This window comes from Malaya genurostris, chromosome 2 (assembly GCF_030247185.1).
Source record: "Malaya genurostris strain Urasoe2022 chromosome 2, Malgen_1.1, whole genome shotgun sequence".
Classification (NCBI taxonomy): Eukaryota; Metazoa; Arthropoda; class Insecta; order Diptera; family Culicidae; genus Malaya; species Malaya genurostris.
This window is the reverse complement of record NC_080571.1, coordinates 212,169,442-212,186,547: the sequence shown is the minus strand read 5'-3', so window position 1 is coordinate 212,186,547 and position 17,106 is coordinate 212,169,442. Positions and strand designations below refer to the sequence as shown.

The 17,106-nt window shown below is 37.7% G+C and overlaps 1 protein-coding gene across 5 annotated transcripts in view; it reads right to left on the bottom strand.

Annotated features, from left to right (window-relative positions):
* LOC131427403 (nephrin-like) overlaps positions 1–17,106 on the bottom strand; it is a 219,118-nt gene that overhangs the window by 89,288 nt on the left and 112,724 nt on the right. For 4 of the 5 annotated variants that reach the window (XM_058590556.1, XM_058590557.1, XM_058590558.1 and 1 more), the window contains exons 3-4: positions 2,728–2,851; positions 2,501–2,615 (exon numbers count right to left, since the gene is read on the bottom strand). In XM_058590556.1, coding sequence (XP_058446539.1) covers positions 2,501–2,615; positions 2,728–2,851 — 239 coding nt within the window. Of the gene's footprint in view, positions 1–2,500; positions 2,616–2,727; positions 2,852–3,544; positions 3,964–17,106 lie in introns of those variants that run through there. The other variant, XM_058590560.1, reaches the window with a different exon arrangement.

The window sequence follows — 17,106 nt, the reverse complement described above, 5'->3', positions numbered from 1 at the left end:
TGGAGCTCTGAAGGTCTTGATGAAGTTCATAAGAAATATCAAATCTAACTGTGCTGTGCTATAATTTAAAATTGCGCTTTCTCTTCCTGTCATTTCACATCAAGAGAAAAAACCTGTTTTAATCCACCTAGTGGTGTAATGATGCCTTTCTCATATCAACCATACCATCATATATAATCCTGTGGTATTCATCAAAATAATTTTCTTCGATTCCTAAAAAGAATAACCGAAATCGGTTTGTTTGACCGTCTTTTGATAAAAATTATTAATTGGAGAAGATTTCAGGTCGATTTAGAAAACTTTTTACCGTTTTTCGCCCTTTTCAGTGATGGTATACAATTTTTAACACACTACCTTATATTTCCGGATCCGGAAGTCGGATCCAGATGAAATTCAGGAATTACGTGTTAGACCACAGGACCATTCATTTGAACCTAAGTTTATGAAAATCGGTGGCGCCATCTTTGAGAAAAGCTAGAAAACATATTTTCATTTTTTTGCACATTTTACCCCATAACTCCGGAACCGGAAGTCGGATCCAAACAATATTCAAAAATTTTGTATGGGACTGCAAGACCTTTCATTTGAACTCAAGTTTGTGAAAATCGGTTCAGCCATCTCTGAGAAAAGTTAGTGCACTTATTTTCACATTTTTTTGCACATTTGCCCCATAATTCCGAAACAGGAAGTCGGATTCAAATAATATTCAGGAATTTTGTATGGGACCACAAGAGCTTTCATTTGAATCTAAGTTTGTGAAAATCGGTTAAGGCATATCCGAGAAAAGTGAGTGCAAAAAAACGTTACATACACACATGCGCACATACACACAGACATTTTGCGTACTCGACGAACTGAGTCGAATGGTATATGACACTCAGCCCTCCGGGCCTCGGTTCAAAAGTCGGTTTCCACAGTGATTGCATAACCTTTCTATATGAGAAAGGCAAAACCTGTTTAAATCCATCTACTGGGCTTTTTTCACATTATTCATTTTCTCCCATATATTACAGCCAATTCATCGATATACCACAATTTAAAAAAGTTTAGGAAAGAGTTTTGAAGATTTCTGTTGCATAACACAACTACATACTGTAGCATAATACATACTACATTTGAATATAAATTGGTGAAAATCTATTCAATCGTTTGTGAGAAAGTGTATTGAGCTCCATTTTATTACATTTGATTACTATTGTCGGTACTTCTGGAACCGAAAGCTGGATATCGGCATAGTGACATTCGGTTCATTCAACCATAAGCTTATGTGACCTACAGATTATTTTACGATTTTATATGACGATTTGAATTCTGGAAAAAATGTACCGTTAGTCGAACTTGGATAATATTTAGCAAATTATTTATAGGACTATCAATGATTTATTTGGTTACAGACTCTCACGATCTGCAAACTAGAGAAAATCACTAGTCAATATAAAAAGGTAGCTTATGAACAAAGTATTCCTGCAATTGACATTTTTATACTAAGCACCCTACCTTCGGAACCAGGGGTTTGATCCGAATTAAAATTGGGATATTATTCTGGCATCTCAAGACCTTCCAGATAATTCTAAGTTCGTGAAAATTGGTTCAACCATCTCCGAGAGAAGTGACATTATTTTCACTTTTTTGGTGCATACAACCTTGTAAATCCGGAACCGCAAGTCGGATCCAAATGATACTCAGAAACTTTGTATGGGATCATATGACCTTTCATTTGAATCTAAGTTTGTGAAAATCGGTTCAGCCATCTCAGGGAAAAGTGAGTGACAATATTTATCACACACACAGACATTTGCTCAGTTCATCGAGCTGAGTCGAATGATATATGACATACGGCCCTCCAGGCCTTGGTTCAAAAGTCAGTTTTCACAGTGTTAGTATAGCTTTTTTATATGAGAAAGGCAAAAAGCAAGGTACAAATTTCCGAATTGTGATAGAATCGTGCTATATGAACCATTTTCTTTTAATTCTGATAATAGCTTTTAAAATATGTTTGTATATAGACTTGAGTTTCATTGCATGTGAAGAAAGTTTATTGTAAGTTTTCAAAATGATTACTTGAGATGTAATCGTCTACTATAACATGCGCTTTTAATTGGAACAGTTTTTATGTCATTTACAGGCTAAGCATATAACTCGTAATAAGGAAATTATGCTTTCAAACTTTTTCCCATAAGGTTTCAGAGAAGTCACATATTTGGTAAGTTTTATTTTGACATATTGGAAATTCATTGTGATACATGCGAAAAGGACATAGGATTATGCAATATAAAACTCGAAATGTCAATCTGTTGTCTGTGATTTTACATTCTGTTCCAAAAAAAATGCTTAAACAAATTTATCTTCAACTAGTTTAAATGTCCGATCCGAGCAATTGTTCCTACGCCGGACCCTTTCCCTACGCTGAACATTTCACTCGGCACTCCGAAACAGTACATACAAAACGGCAATATCGGAACGTTTCCATTGAAAACAAAAAATACGTGCTGTCACTTACCTTTATCAGCAGCGAAGCCGGCGATTTATCAATATTGAACTTGGCACGTGATCCAAATACTTCGGGCGCTGACCAGTGCGATGGTTGTCTGGCAACTCTGTCACGTACGTCCACGCTGGATGGCAGCCGAAGAGTGGAGGGAGAGACAAATTTCATTCGTTCAGTTTTCGAGATCCGTTCCGTTGCATCTGCCCCGTTATAGCTGTTTAGCCCTTTGGCACACCTACCTGTACAGTGGAATTCCGGCATTGTCTTTGAACCAGAGCACCATGCTCACCTCGGCCATCGGGACGGTAATTGGGCATTGTAATTCGATATTGCGTCCTTCCACGCCTTCCACGCTGTAAGGCTCTGGAAAATTTCAATATAAAGATGAAACGATGGAATGAGGTCAGTACGAATCGAATTTAGTTGTGCGGTTTTCGGATTGCAGAGGAACCTAGCCGAGCAGAGCGGTTAGACTGAACAGAGACCGTTACCATCACGTTGGCAGTTGGAACGCTTTGTTTTTACAAAGTTATGAAATTCTAGAATTGGTTTCCGAAATCACAGCCACGCGGAATGAATTCCGAATAGCCTGGGTGAGATTTATCATTTCTGGATGCGGTCGTTCGATTCAGTACGCCATAGATGGTATGGCATAGAACTAGAGCGTGTGTGTGTGGCAGATGTGTGAGCATTTTTCAAATCCCCGATCAAGCGTAGACAACAGTGTCGAGCAATAGTTATAATCACAATCTGCGAACACATTCGCTCAGACCGCTTTTCATTTCGAATCAATATCCGTCGAGCAAACTACCATATCTCGTTTCCACGGAACGCGAAGGGTCATTTGATGGCGATTGAAATTGAACCATTATTAAGTAGGAGTGATCAAAATATCATTGGAGCGGTTCACTAGGCAGGAAACTAGGTTCTGTTAGAATAGTACTTTTGCATAATCGTGAATAATGTCAGTATAGCATTACTACAAACTATTGCAATCAGTCCTTTAGAAAACAATCTCGAATGGGATAATCAAATTTCAAATTACGACAGTCTTACCTAACTGAACATCTCCCTTCATGTTGCATTCTTGTTTGCGTTGCAAAGCCACTGGAACCGGTGATCTCTGATTATGCAATGTGAACTTCAAGCGAGGCAGAATGAGTGATTGCAGGGGTTTGGACGGAATTCCCGGTGGAATATTATCAGACCGTTTTCGCAGCAACAATTCAGTAATGGATGGATGTTTTAGCCACACGAGTTGTGTCAGGTGATCAATAATTCGATGTTTCGAATCTGACTCGGAACTTGTTAGAGATTGCAATGGATGGGTTTTGATGATTTATATTTTGCATAAAGAGAATTAAACTTAAAAACCATCAATTAGATTAGTTTGATAGTGTTTTAGTTATAGGTTAAACACCGTTCGAAAGAGCGATGCTATTACACGGAGAACCCGCAGATCACAAAATTACAATATTGCAATTGTTGTTTGTCATAACGATTCAGGTAAACGAAATTGCTGTGTTCAAATGCTGTCACTTGGCCGAGAACGAATACAGCAAAACGCAGAACAAAAATACTCTTCATTTCACCAGAAACCTTTCATATTGAAAATTTTCATTGGCAAATAAACGTCATTTATGTCAGTTACGTAGTGGCTGTTTCATGTAAGTGAAAGTATGCAGAAGAATATAAAAGGTAATTGTAAAATAAATTATTAAATAGATATTCCTATAGTATAAATGTTTTAATTCCATCTGTGAGTAATGTATTTTCGGACAGTTTATGTCAATGTAGTTAAAACCGCTTAACGCATGAAACTTTGCTCCTAATGTAAATGGTATTTTCTTGAAGGTGCATCTGTAGCATTGGCTTGTCAGCAACATTCTTCAAAACGGAATCTAAAAAGCTCTTCCAGTGAGCCATTCTGCAAGTGGAGGAAACGTGTTCTTAACGCCCTGTGGACATTTTGCTGCCCTTTTGGTAATTACAATATTTTGTTGTATTTCTCTATAATCTGTGAGATTAGTGATTAAGCTATAAGCAGCTACTTGAACAAAATTTCGTTATTAAAACGGTGAACGATTAGATGCCCCCCAAATAACTGAATAGACTTTGGTTAATACAACTGAGAAATTTTTTGCTTTCATGCATACAGCTAACTCTACCATTCGATGGTAGAGCTCTCACTTGCACTCTTGTCATGTAACAACAAAGCCCCGGGATTAGACAGAATAAAATTCAACTTGTTGAAAAATCTGCCTGACCCCGCCAAAAGGCGCTTGTTGAGTTTATTCAATAAGTTCCTTGAGGACAACATTGTTCCACATGACTGGAGACAAGTGAAAGTGAACGCCATTCAAAAACCTGGAAAACCAGCCTCCGATCACAATTCGTATCGGCCGATTGCTATGCTTTCCTGTATCTGGAAATCGTTCGAAAAAATGATTCTGTTTCGTCTAGACAATTGGGTCGAAACTAATGGTTTGCTTTCAGATACGAAATTTGAACGAACGATTCGAACGATTGTCTTGCGTTGCTTTCAACAGAAATTCAAATGGCATTTGCTCGTAAAGAACAAATGGCGTCAGTTTTCCTAGACATTAAGGAGGCTTTTGCCTCAGTTTCTATAAATACCCTATCTGAGAAGCTGCATCAGCATGGTCTTTCGCCAGTTTTTAACAACTTTTTACACAATCTATTGTCAGAGAAACACATGTACTCCGCGCATGGTGATTTGTCGACAATACGATTCAGTTACATGGGTCTTCCCCAGGGCTCATGCTTAAGCCCCCTTTTATACAATTTTTACGTAAACAACATCGATAAATGTATCAGCACATGTTGCACGCTAAGACAACTTACCGACGACAGCGTTGTGTCTATTATAGGACCCAAAGCTGGCGATCTGCAAGGGCCGTTACAAGATACTCTTGTCAAATTATCCACACGGGCTCTTCAAATGGGTATCGAGTTCTCTACGGAGAAAACTGAGCTAGTTGTATTTTCAAGGAAGCGAGAACCAGCACAACTACAGCTTCAACTAAGGTGTGAAACCATAGCTCAGGTCTTCACATTCAAATATCTCGGGATCTGGTTCGACTCCAGAGGCACCTGAGGATGTCACATTAGGTACCTGAAACGAAAATGCCAACAGAGAATCAACTTTCTTCGTACAATAACCGGATCGTGGTGGGGTGCCCACCCAGGAGACCTGATAAGGCTGTATCAAACAACGATATTGTCCGTAATGGAATATGGATGCTTCTGCTTCCGATCCGTGGCGAACACACATTTCATCAAGCTGGAAAGAATTCAGTATCGTTGTTTGCGTATTGCCTTGGATTGCATGCAATCAATTCATACGATGAGCCCCGAAGTGCTGGCGGGCGTTCTTCCACTGAAAATCCGGTTCTGGGAACTCTCATATCGTTTGCTCATTAGATGCGACATTTTGAATCCTCTGGTGATTGAAAACTTCGAAAGGTTAGTTGAGCTTAATTCTCAAACCCGTTTTATGTCCTTATATTTTGATTACATGACTCAGAATATTAATCCTTCTTCGTTTGCTTCCAACCGTGCTCATTTCTTGGATACTTTTGATTCTACTGTGTTTTTCGACACATCCATGAGAGAAGAGATTCGTGGAATTTCGGATCACGTACCCCCACAAGTGGCCCCTAATATCTTTAATAACAAATTTAGAACAGTCAACTGTGAAAAGATGTGTTATACTGATGGATCAAACATCCACAAGTTCACAGGCTTCGGCATCTTCTATCAAAACATCACCGATTCGTTCAAACTCAGTGATCCGGCTTCAGTTTACGTCGCAGAATTAGCTGCTATTCAGTACACCTTCGAGATCATTGAAACCTTGCCCAAAGACCATTACTTTATCGTCACGGACAATCTGAGCTCAATACAGGCTCTCCGGACGATGAGGCCAGGAATTTCCTGCGAAAATACGGGAACATTTGAGAACTTTATCTGTACGGTCTTATTCAATATCGTTAGTCTGGGTTCCTTCGCATTGTTCCATTCCGGGCAATGAAAAGGCAGACTCATTGGCCAAGGTGGGCGCATTAGAAGGTGATATTTATGAAGGACCAATCTGCTTCAATGAATTTTTCAGTATTTCTCGTCAGAAAACTCTCGAAAGTTGGCAAACTTCATGGACGAATGACGAACTGGGACGATGGCTACACTCCATTATCCCTAAGGTATCGACGAAACCTTGGTTCAAAGGGATGATCGTGAGCCGTGATTTCATTCGTGTTATGTCACGTCTCATGTCAAATCACTATACATTCAACGCACATCTTCGGCGTATCGGGATCGTGGAGAGCGGGCTCTGCACCTGTGGCGATGGTTATCAGGACATCGAGTATGTCGTGTGGTCGTGCGTAGAGTATCACGACGCCAGATCGGAGCTATTGGAATCCCTCAGGGCCCTTGGTAGACCGCCTGAGGTTCCGGTTCGGGATGTGTTGGCGAGTCGGGATAGTTCATATATGCTTCTCATATACCAGTTCCTCAAACACATTAATATACAAGTGTAATCTGTATTCGCTCATGAACTATAATCTCCTCCTACAGGATCGACACTAACATCCGCCCGATTCTTTCGATCCCCGTCTCGGTCCACCATCTTCATCGGAACTAACAAGATCTTTTTACTGTACCTAACCTTTTCGCTTCCCCCCTCCCTGCCTCTTCACCATCTCGATGTCAACTAATTAGATCTCTGTCGTTCTTAGTCATTTCGTTCCCATATCCTCTTTTTACTTCGTTTTCCGCAATATTTACTTCTCTATATTTTTTCAATTCTTTAACATCACCGTCATCGCCCACGGAAGGCCGCTCTAGTCGAAATACAGCATGCGGGTCACCCGCCGGGTATTCGTAGCCTGGGGGCAAGGTTGCTGATCCTATCAATGAAACATTACTCGTGAACTATTCACTTCACCGGCGATGCTCTACCCGTGCGGCGAGCAGTTTGTATATATTCCGTGTCTGCTTTATTCATTCTTTCCTTCCACTCAGAGAATTGAACCGCTTGGCAAAGCAAGCAAGCATCATATATGCACTCTGTTCGCTCGCAGTGAGTTCGTTTCGAAGCGTTTAGGTAGAAAGCTATTCGGTGGTGCTGATGACTCGCGTTGAGTCGAATTTTCTACTCACGGTGATTCGTTCTCTGCGACGTATGGCGGTACAACTGAATGACCGCCCAGGATAAAACTTTATTCCTGTATAAAGCTTATAAGAATGATGTCGAATCTTTTTGAATTGTTTTCACTGCACATTTCTTCGGTGTTTGCTATACTTCAATCGTGATTTGTAGCGTTAGGGACAACTTTGATACCTGCCAGGATATGTTATTGATTAACCATCAAACTGTAAAGGGTTATTAATGGAGCGTTTTTGTGTGTCGTAAATATGTAACTTTCACTCCTATTCCGTAGTTCTATAATAAATTCATTTTGTGTTTCGATCGAGTTCGACTTTTCCAAACAAATTATACCTCATTTGAAATGCCAAATTGGTATTTTTCATTCGGTCGAATGTAGGGTTGTTTATTATGCCTGAGAAGTAATAGTCCCAAGTTTTTGTCAATTATTATTGTTTCTCATGATCGTGAAACTATTTATAAACCGATTACAAAGCCATTCGACGATCGTTTCCTTAATAATTGTAAACATATGTGATGATTGCTTTTAATTTCATGTTAATCATTCATAATAAACTAATAGTATTTGTATTGACTTCGAGACAAGTTGTGTCGAACCAAGTCAACTACCAAAAAAGTTGAGACCAACTTTGATGATAAACACTATCAGTTCGTACAAATACTAGAAGAACCATAAACACCAAATAATTCCGTCACATTCAATATACAGGGCGTTAGAGCTACAATATAATAGAAACTAAAACCGAAATAGAACTTCTATAATTTTGTATAAGGCACTAATTTGGAGGCCAACATAAGATTTTACTGAAGAATGATATTTCTATTATTATCAAAAACAAACAAACTCTCTACAGTTACTTGTTGGAAACTGTGCCATGGATAATCGTGCAATGAAGACCTTCCGCAGTTTCCAATAACGAAATAAATATCTAAAAATCAAGTATCATACAATCAAACACAACAAAATTATCTGTCTCGTGACATTAGTGACGTTAAATAAAGTGGAATTAAATGCATTTTTTTTTTCTTGATCCTATATTGTCCTACTATCTCCTGATTATATGATAACAGAATTATATTTCATTTGGACTCTTTGTATGTGATCCTTTAAGTATTCACGTAAAAATTTTGTTGCTCAACATAGTTTTAAGGTAAATAATGCAATGAGTAGTTTCAAAACTGAATGTGTGATATGAGTAACAAAAATTCTAAATCGCACTATCTGACAAATTGATAAACCACGCGGATTGTGTTATTTTTCAAATTGAAATCGTTTCCTCTGTAATATGAATATTGAAAAATGTTATGAAATTGAATTTACAATTTCCTTTAAGCGGAGGTTCTTTTTTAAAAAAAAGCTAAACCGATCACTTCGGGAGTCAATTGTAGAACATTTTGTTTTCAACACATTTTTGACAGCAATATCAGATTGTAATCTTAATTTGATTTCAGCTCATCAATTTCTCAACTGATATCACATTACGTTATTATTTTGCTGTTTGCTTTTGGAAAAAAAACTTACGAGGCAATAGTTTTGTGAAACTCCAAAAATGATATTATTAAATGCAAAAATTTAATGAATGCATTAAAATAGGACTAAGTTAATGAGGCGATACAAAAATGCAAAAGTAAATTTCAATGGAACATCTATTCCTCCAATTTTATGTTGCGTTTTACAAAATGCTTCGACATTCTGTGGCAGTTGGCTGGAACCACAACCGTGATTCTGAATTTAAAAGTTACATGGCGTCTCAGTAAGTTCAAACGTTGTGGAAAACCCTGCACTCCTATTACTTCTATAAATCAAATCTATCCGAAGAAGCGTTAAATTGTGTTTAATATAATAAAAACATGAGAAAATAAATCATCCCTGGAATTAAAAGATTAGACTTGCCTCTATAATCAATATTCAGAATATATTTTTGTCACTCTATTTGCATTGCATATTGATATTGCGTATTGGACTTGATCATTCATAATCATATGTGATTTTAAAAAATATCACTGTAGATATTTCAGTCCATTTTCAAAATCATAAATAAAATAAATATCAAACCAACCCGAAAGAGAATCAAAAGTGTTGCTACAGTTATATGTGGAAAATAATTACTTTTATTTTATTTCTTATATAAGCCATATAAACTGCAAAATTTTCACTTTACAAAAGTGATTGCCCTCAGGTGATTCAACTCCAGCTTTTTTAAAATCTATCTGCCATTACTTGCCGCAAAATTTCAACAGCACGGAGTACGAACGTGAGAATAGTATTCGGTGAAATCTGAATAAACTGTTTCATTAGTTTTATTGCAGTAGGAAGTACATTATATGTACATTAGTATACGATTTTAAACGACGTTTTGAAGTGGATTATCAGTTTTATTTATCAGTTTAATTTTTATCCAACCCAATCGTTTCGCCATCTTCCAATAATAAGTAATGATATTACGTTTAAAGTTTTCCAAGCTAATTTGTGATGTTCGACGCACACTTTTTATCAGGGCAATATCTACGAGACAATTAAACTAAGCAAAATAAAAAATTGCTTCCATCGCATCGCTAATTTTTGTCTTCAATTATTTTCGTACACTTGCATTCATGATTGCTGGCATTTTGACTCGCAGTGAGTCAAAAATTTACTCAATGTAAGCGCTATTCGTGCCTGATGATACCTGCTCTTGAAATGGTAGAGAATGGCTCACGGCGGAATAGCAACCAGCATGAAAAAGCAAGATCTCTTCTCTCTTCCGAGTCGCTCAGGCAGTCACATATTGAGCATAGCTTTTGCCTCGTCCGGCATTACATGCTTTGCTGTCTCCGTTCTTGAATCGTTCGCAGGCGGTGAACGTTAATGAGTTGCGTGAGGCGAATTTCAGCAACCCTGCCTGGGGGTGTTTCTCGCGGATCCACACGGACCGAAGGATGCGGCCAACGTCATCTGGAAGACTCATGACATATTCAATCCACCGGCCGGTGCCGATCGCCAGCTAAAGGATGGATCTGCCAAAGTCGACCACTGCGACCCCAGTACAACATTATCCAATTATTCTATCCTAGTTTTAAGTTAGTAGTTAATAAAATTAGAAAAAGTCCTTGGCATCTTAGAGCTTAAGCAGTGTGCCTTAAAAATTATATTATTGAATAAAAAAAATCCATGTAGAGATTTCAATGTATGTAAGAAATTTAACCGTTGTTTGGCAAAGCGATCATCAAGTGATAACTCGCCTGACGAGGCGCTTCGAGCAGTCTACCAATCGTTTATTGGTGGCTCGAGCTTACATAAATTTTTATTACACGGCTCAAGATTTATAAATTTAATAGAGCCGGAGTTTTTTACTGGATCTTGTTGTTGTCGCGCTTCCTTGTGGGAGAGGTGTTCTCATTGCTATTCAGCAACGGTTAAGGGTCAAATGGTCCGGTCCCATCGTCGATCATTTTGTCATCGTCTTTGTTGCATTTGTTGTTGCTGTTGTTTATATTGTTTATGTTATTGAAATCGATGTTAATGGTTGATTGTTTGCGGTCTTTCACTATGGATGTCTTGGAGGAAGAGGTATGTTGTTCGATAGTCCATTGATATTTTCGTTTGTTGATTCGGAAGTAATGGGCTCACTAGTTACCGTTGTTGAGCGGTTGACCTTGTGTTTGGTTGAAGATGTCTTTTTCGCAGTGTCAGTGCAGGGTTGACCCTAGTGAGCTGGTAACCAAAGTTTTACAAGTCTTGGCCACAAATGCTGAAAGATGGAATTACCTTATGTAGTCGCATACGTACTACTCGCATTTCATTCCGGATACCGGGAAAAAAGTCACACTTCCTTTTCGATGGAATCGATCGTTCACGAGCGGGGAGATCATGTCAATTGCATCTCTTTCAGGTTTAAACATAATGCACACAGAGTTAGAAACTTTATTTAATTGTGTTTCACAGCCATCGTTTACGTCTAGATGCATTCGTTCTATAAGAAAGATTTCAATTTCTATTGCTGCCACTCTCACTATGCAGTGCTTGAAGTCAATAGGCTTCAGTATTTGCTCATTTTGAATACTCTATTGTTCAGTACACTGTATTGTCTTTGTTTTTATCGTCTGGACTGTAAGCGATTTTCGACTGCGTTGGATGAGATGCGAACACGAACTGATTGCATACAATTTTTATTTATGCATGCGAAGTCGTATGCAATGACGATTTTTAACGAATTTTAACTTGTATGATTTACACAACTTTAAAAAAAAGTTTATGCTAGCTTGGATGTCTGTTCTCTATGGCTTTAGGTGGATCTTAAAATCATAGGAAAGAATTCTATTGCACCATTTATTGCTTAGACTTTTCTTCCAATCCGAACCTAGAATTGATTAATTGATTGACTCGAACCTCACCCTTCTGGATTCCATTAGAGACTAACGCAGTCAACCATCTACCCTTTTTCTATTTTGCCTTTGAATTAAATGGCCAATCAGAGTGTCGGTTTCCAATCGCAATGTCGCTTACTCCTACAGAACCATCGTCTCTGTTAGGGAAAGGCTGTTAGCCAGCGGCGCGTCATAGATTTATAGTAAGATTAATATCAATTTAAATTCAAATTAAACTAATTTGATCAAAAAGATCTCGGAATCTATTTAGAAAATTAAAAATACAAGATTAGTCATCAAAATCGATACAACCGACTGTAACACACTTATGCCAGCGCTTGATCCAACCTTAGAAACATGTTTACCCTTTTTATAAATATAAAAATAGGTATAGTATTCGCTCAAACTTTAGAAAAATTTTCCGAGGCACAGAGGGCTGATTGTCATGTATCACTCGATTCAGCTCGACGAGCTGACCAAATGTCCCTGTGTGTGTTTGTTTTTTTTAGACCGATTTGGATCAAACTAGTTGCAAATGAAATCTCTCCCCGTCACCCTGAACGCTATTGAATGATTTTGAGATCGGATGTTTACTTTTTGAGTTATACGAAATTTTATGTCAAAATTTTCAGTTTTTTGACAATATCTGTAACAATTGCCCTTGAAAACAAAATATGTTTTCTGACTTAGCACGGTAATAGCTATCCAACAAGCTATAGATGGTTAAAATCCGTCTATTTTTAACGGAAATATCGATATTTTTGTTTAGGCGACTTTTCGTCTTATTCCAGTAGCAGGAGCACTTGACGAAAAAGCGATGTTTCGGAGCAAAGTGAAACACAATTTTAAATACTGTTTTATGCAATTGTTTTTAACACTTAAAAGACAATGCACAGCACCTTTTTACAAGACGTCCCGATTTTAGCACGGTTCGTTTTTGCAACATAATTGTTCGAACATGACACATGTCTTAGAAAGATGGCAGTATTTTCAAATTCAAAACTATTTCATATTTATATTGATTTATACTGCTTGCAACAATGATTGCTGTGAGAACATTTGGATCCTTTATTTGGTTCCGGAACTACAGGATGATATAAGTAATGAAATTGAATTAATGTCACTTATTTCGCTAGTAGATGGGCGAACCGATTTCGTCCATCTAACATTCAAACAAAAGGTCTTAACGTCCCATAAAAACTGCTTGTTTTTCAATCAGATCCGACATCCGGTTCAGGTGATACAGGGTGATTAGTGTAAAAATTTTACATTAATTTATCGGGTTACTCGGGTTCACAGATTTTGAGAGCCGACGACCAAATAAATTTATTTCAGTTTTACCGGTAATTGGCTTTCGATCACGGAAGATACTCAAAAATTTAGTGTGGAATGCACTACGATTTCTCTAAGGACATCTTACACTGATTTTCACAAATTTCGAATCTAATGAAATGATTAACAATTGATTAGACGAATTTAACTGACTTTGGCTACACCGATTTCCGAAAGTATTGAAAATAGAGAAGCTGAAAGAAGGTCAAAACGAATTTCATAAACAAAAATTCAAATTAAAATAAACTTATGGTCTGTACAAAATTGGTGAATTTTATCCGATTTCGTCTTCCTATTTTGAATTAACAGGAAATTCAAACTGTCAAAGAATATTTTCAGAATTGGGCTCAAAACTATTTCGATTTATTCGTAATACTAATTCATGGACGTACGAACTATTTTTGTTTATGCTGGTCTTTGAATACCGTTTCTGGAAGTACCATAAATAATGACAAACACTTTAAAGAGGAACTCACTTCTTTATCTCATGGAATGCTTAATGTCACACGTTTAGATTAAAGGGAATAATTTTAAGGTTTCATAAATTTCTATCTTCGATTCGTCTTGCAGTTCTAAAATTTTAATTACAATTCATTTAAAACGGTCATTAGAATAATTTTATGAAATCTAAACACAACGAAGAATATTCACGCGATAAACACATGATGATTGATAAAAAAAGGTATCACCTCACTGCCACCTAGCAGTTAAGCACGTTTTTTATATTCAGTTTCCGGTATAGCCATCAGAGCTATCTGCAATTTTTCCATAATCTCATAACGCTACGTCAAAAAGTTGCGCTGACCAAATAAGCTTTCAGTAAGCAGTTTACCAGCGGAAATAGCAGCAGTAGGATTTTCGAACTTCAAAGATTCAAAGAAGGAAGTCATTTGCATATGACGGAAAATAAAATCTGTATAGAAACCGCTCGATTTTCTCAGAGATGGCCTAACCGATTCCAACAAGCCTAGGCTCGTTTGAATGCTTGAGCCATTGATCGAGTTTGAGGATCAAATGGCTGTTACTTCTGGTTCCGGAGCTATAATGGTATAAGTGACGTAATCAACAAAACGTCAGCGACAAGAGAGCGTCATTATCGCACCACTAGGTGGATTAAGTACAACCAATAATTTTAGTATTGAGGTAATACTTGAAATTTAGCGTTTTGGATGTAGAACGTTCACAAAAAATCTGTATTCTATTAAAGGACTTAGCATAATAGTTCTAATCAATGAAAAATTCTCAATGTCAGTTGATTTGCCAGCACACGGCCAATTAGGTACTAATGTTTCCACGAATCACGAGAGAACGTGAAAAACTCCCAATACGTTACTTTATATTTGGAAAACCGGAACACCGACCTGCATCAAATGCCGAACTTTCCATCGGTATCTAACGGTTGCTGTTGTATATCGTATTCACAAAGCCAACACAGCGATTGATTAAAATCACTCCAAAACCGTGACTCGAAACAATGTCAAGGTGTCAATAATGCATGTCCAAAACCATGTATCGAGGCGTTCCAGGCAAACCACACGGACATCCACATATCAGCAAACTTCATTACAGCGGTCCTGTCAAACTGTGGATTTTCATTGTCCGCAAAATGCTGGCGGAAGGGAACAATGGTACTACATACATCAGGAGCAACGAGTTTCGAGCCCTTCATCTGTCCTGCCTCCCCCCCCCTACTTCAGGAGCAGCTCCAACGATCTGCCTCCGTGGGCATAATATGCAGAAATTGATGGCTCACAATTATGACAGTAACCGCAGAGTAATTTATGTACAAAAAAGAGGCGCTTACAGTTCAGCATCCGTGCCCTGACTTAAGAGGAAGTGGTTAAAGTCCCGGAATGCGCAGTGATGCAACCACCATGTTCGGTTGTTGCACATGGAGCTACTCATTCGGTCGAGCTCAGTGCTGGCTGGCGTATAGTTGAGAGTAAGGCTCTCACGTCAGCATCAGCCCGGTCAGTCCGGTCTATCGTCGTTTTGTATACTCGATCCGGAACCGTCAATGTATGGTGAATATGACAATGATGATGATGGTGTGGCGATGGTGATGATAAATTATGGTATCCCTGTCCAAATTTTCGTACGCATCCTGGCTTGGTTGGGTTGGTCGGTTTGCGCTCATTCAGGGCTGGTCAGAGTAAGTTTCGGAAATTTGAGGTATTTATTCGACGGTTGGCTTATTTGAGTTGTTCGACAAAAATCCGTGGTCCGCTGTCTATTCTGTTGTAGTTGTTATGGCCACATAATCAACCATTTCGTTTTGTTTCTGGCCAACAGAAACAGCAACACTTTCGAGCGCGGTTTCGGTCGGTGGTCAATCGCTACGGGGTATCGTTTTGGTGCTATTCATAAATTATTTTCAATACCTATCGTCAAATATCGAATGAACAGTTGACCCTAGAGTGCTTCTGAATAGAAACACAATTGTGAGCCTATTCATAGATTTTTGAAATGGTTTCTCACAATTTTATTGATTTTGATTACAAAGTTGATCACCATCATGAACAGATTTTTTTTTACAAATGTAAGACTTTGTAATACAGTGAATTCGGAGCTTGGTTCACTCTCTGAAACCATACGAAAATTTAAGGAAAGAATTAGCTTAAAAATTTGTATTATTGGGTCAACAAATGTTGTTTCGTTTTTTGACTTCAGCATAAATCAGAACAAGCTTGTTTGCACATTTACACGTTTGTCAATTTTTTCTGTGTGTTCAAAAATATGTCTAGTTTTAAAATTAATGAATGTTATGCCACCAAAACGGCATTTGCATGAATTTCCGTGAGTTTTAGATGGCAGATTGTACAATATCTTTCTTAATTTACCTAGATTTATAATAACGTCTTTCTCTTGCCCTTTAAATAGTCTCACAAAAATATTAATAAGATTCTGTCCTCGGCCGTTAGTATTGTGAATTATCAAATAACTTAATAGTATCTTTCAAACGAGTCTTTAGAACTCAAATCTTTCATCTTCGAGAAATTTCGTTGCATTGAAAAGCACTGGGATTTTTCGGTTACGTCACATACAACGTTACATCACTCGAACCGGAAATGTTTACCATAACTCTTCCAAATTTGATTGACATTGCTAGCTTTTAAATAAGTTTATCGAAATTCGATAGTCCGTTAGGTTAGTCTATTACGTCTCTTATACTATTATATGTTCAGAACCAGAAGTGACAACCATTCGATTTTTAAACTTTGTCCATAATTCAATAGTAGCTTTGAAACGAGCCTGAGCTTATCAAAATCGGCTTATCTATGGCTGAGCAAATTGAGCGGCTAAAAAAATAACACGTTTTGTCAGTTACCACAAGTAGCATGTTAATTTGCTGTCCTGTATTTTTGTACTGATTGTGTAATTTATCAAATTACTTCATATTACTATTGTAGTAACTGTAGTGTTATGGAAAAAGTGCAATTTGTCTGTGTTGTGCAACATATCTTTAAGTTCTTCCGTTCTCACGAACATTTATTTACAATTATTGTGCAACTGATACAAAAACTCATGCGTCGATCCCATCTCAAAGGCAGTAATAAAATCAGAGAAAAACAAATTGTGAAACTCGTGATGTAAACAAGAAATGAAATGATATTTACAAAAAACATAACAAGCTTAATTTCTAATGAATAAGTTTCATTTTCAATACAACTGTTCTTAGGGGATGTCCATAAAAGACGTCACCCTTTTTTTAGGAATTTTTGACTCCCCACCCCCCCTTTGTCACAAA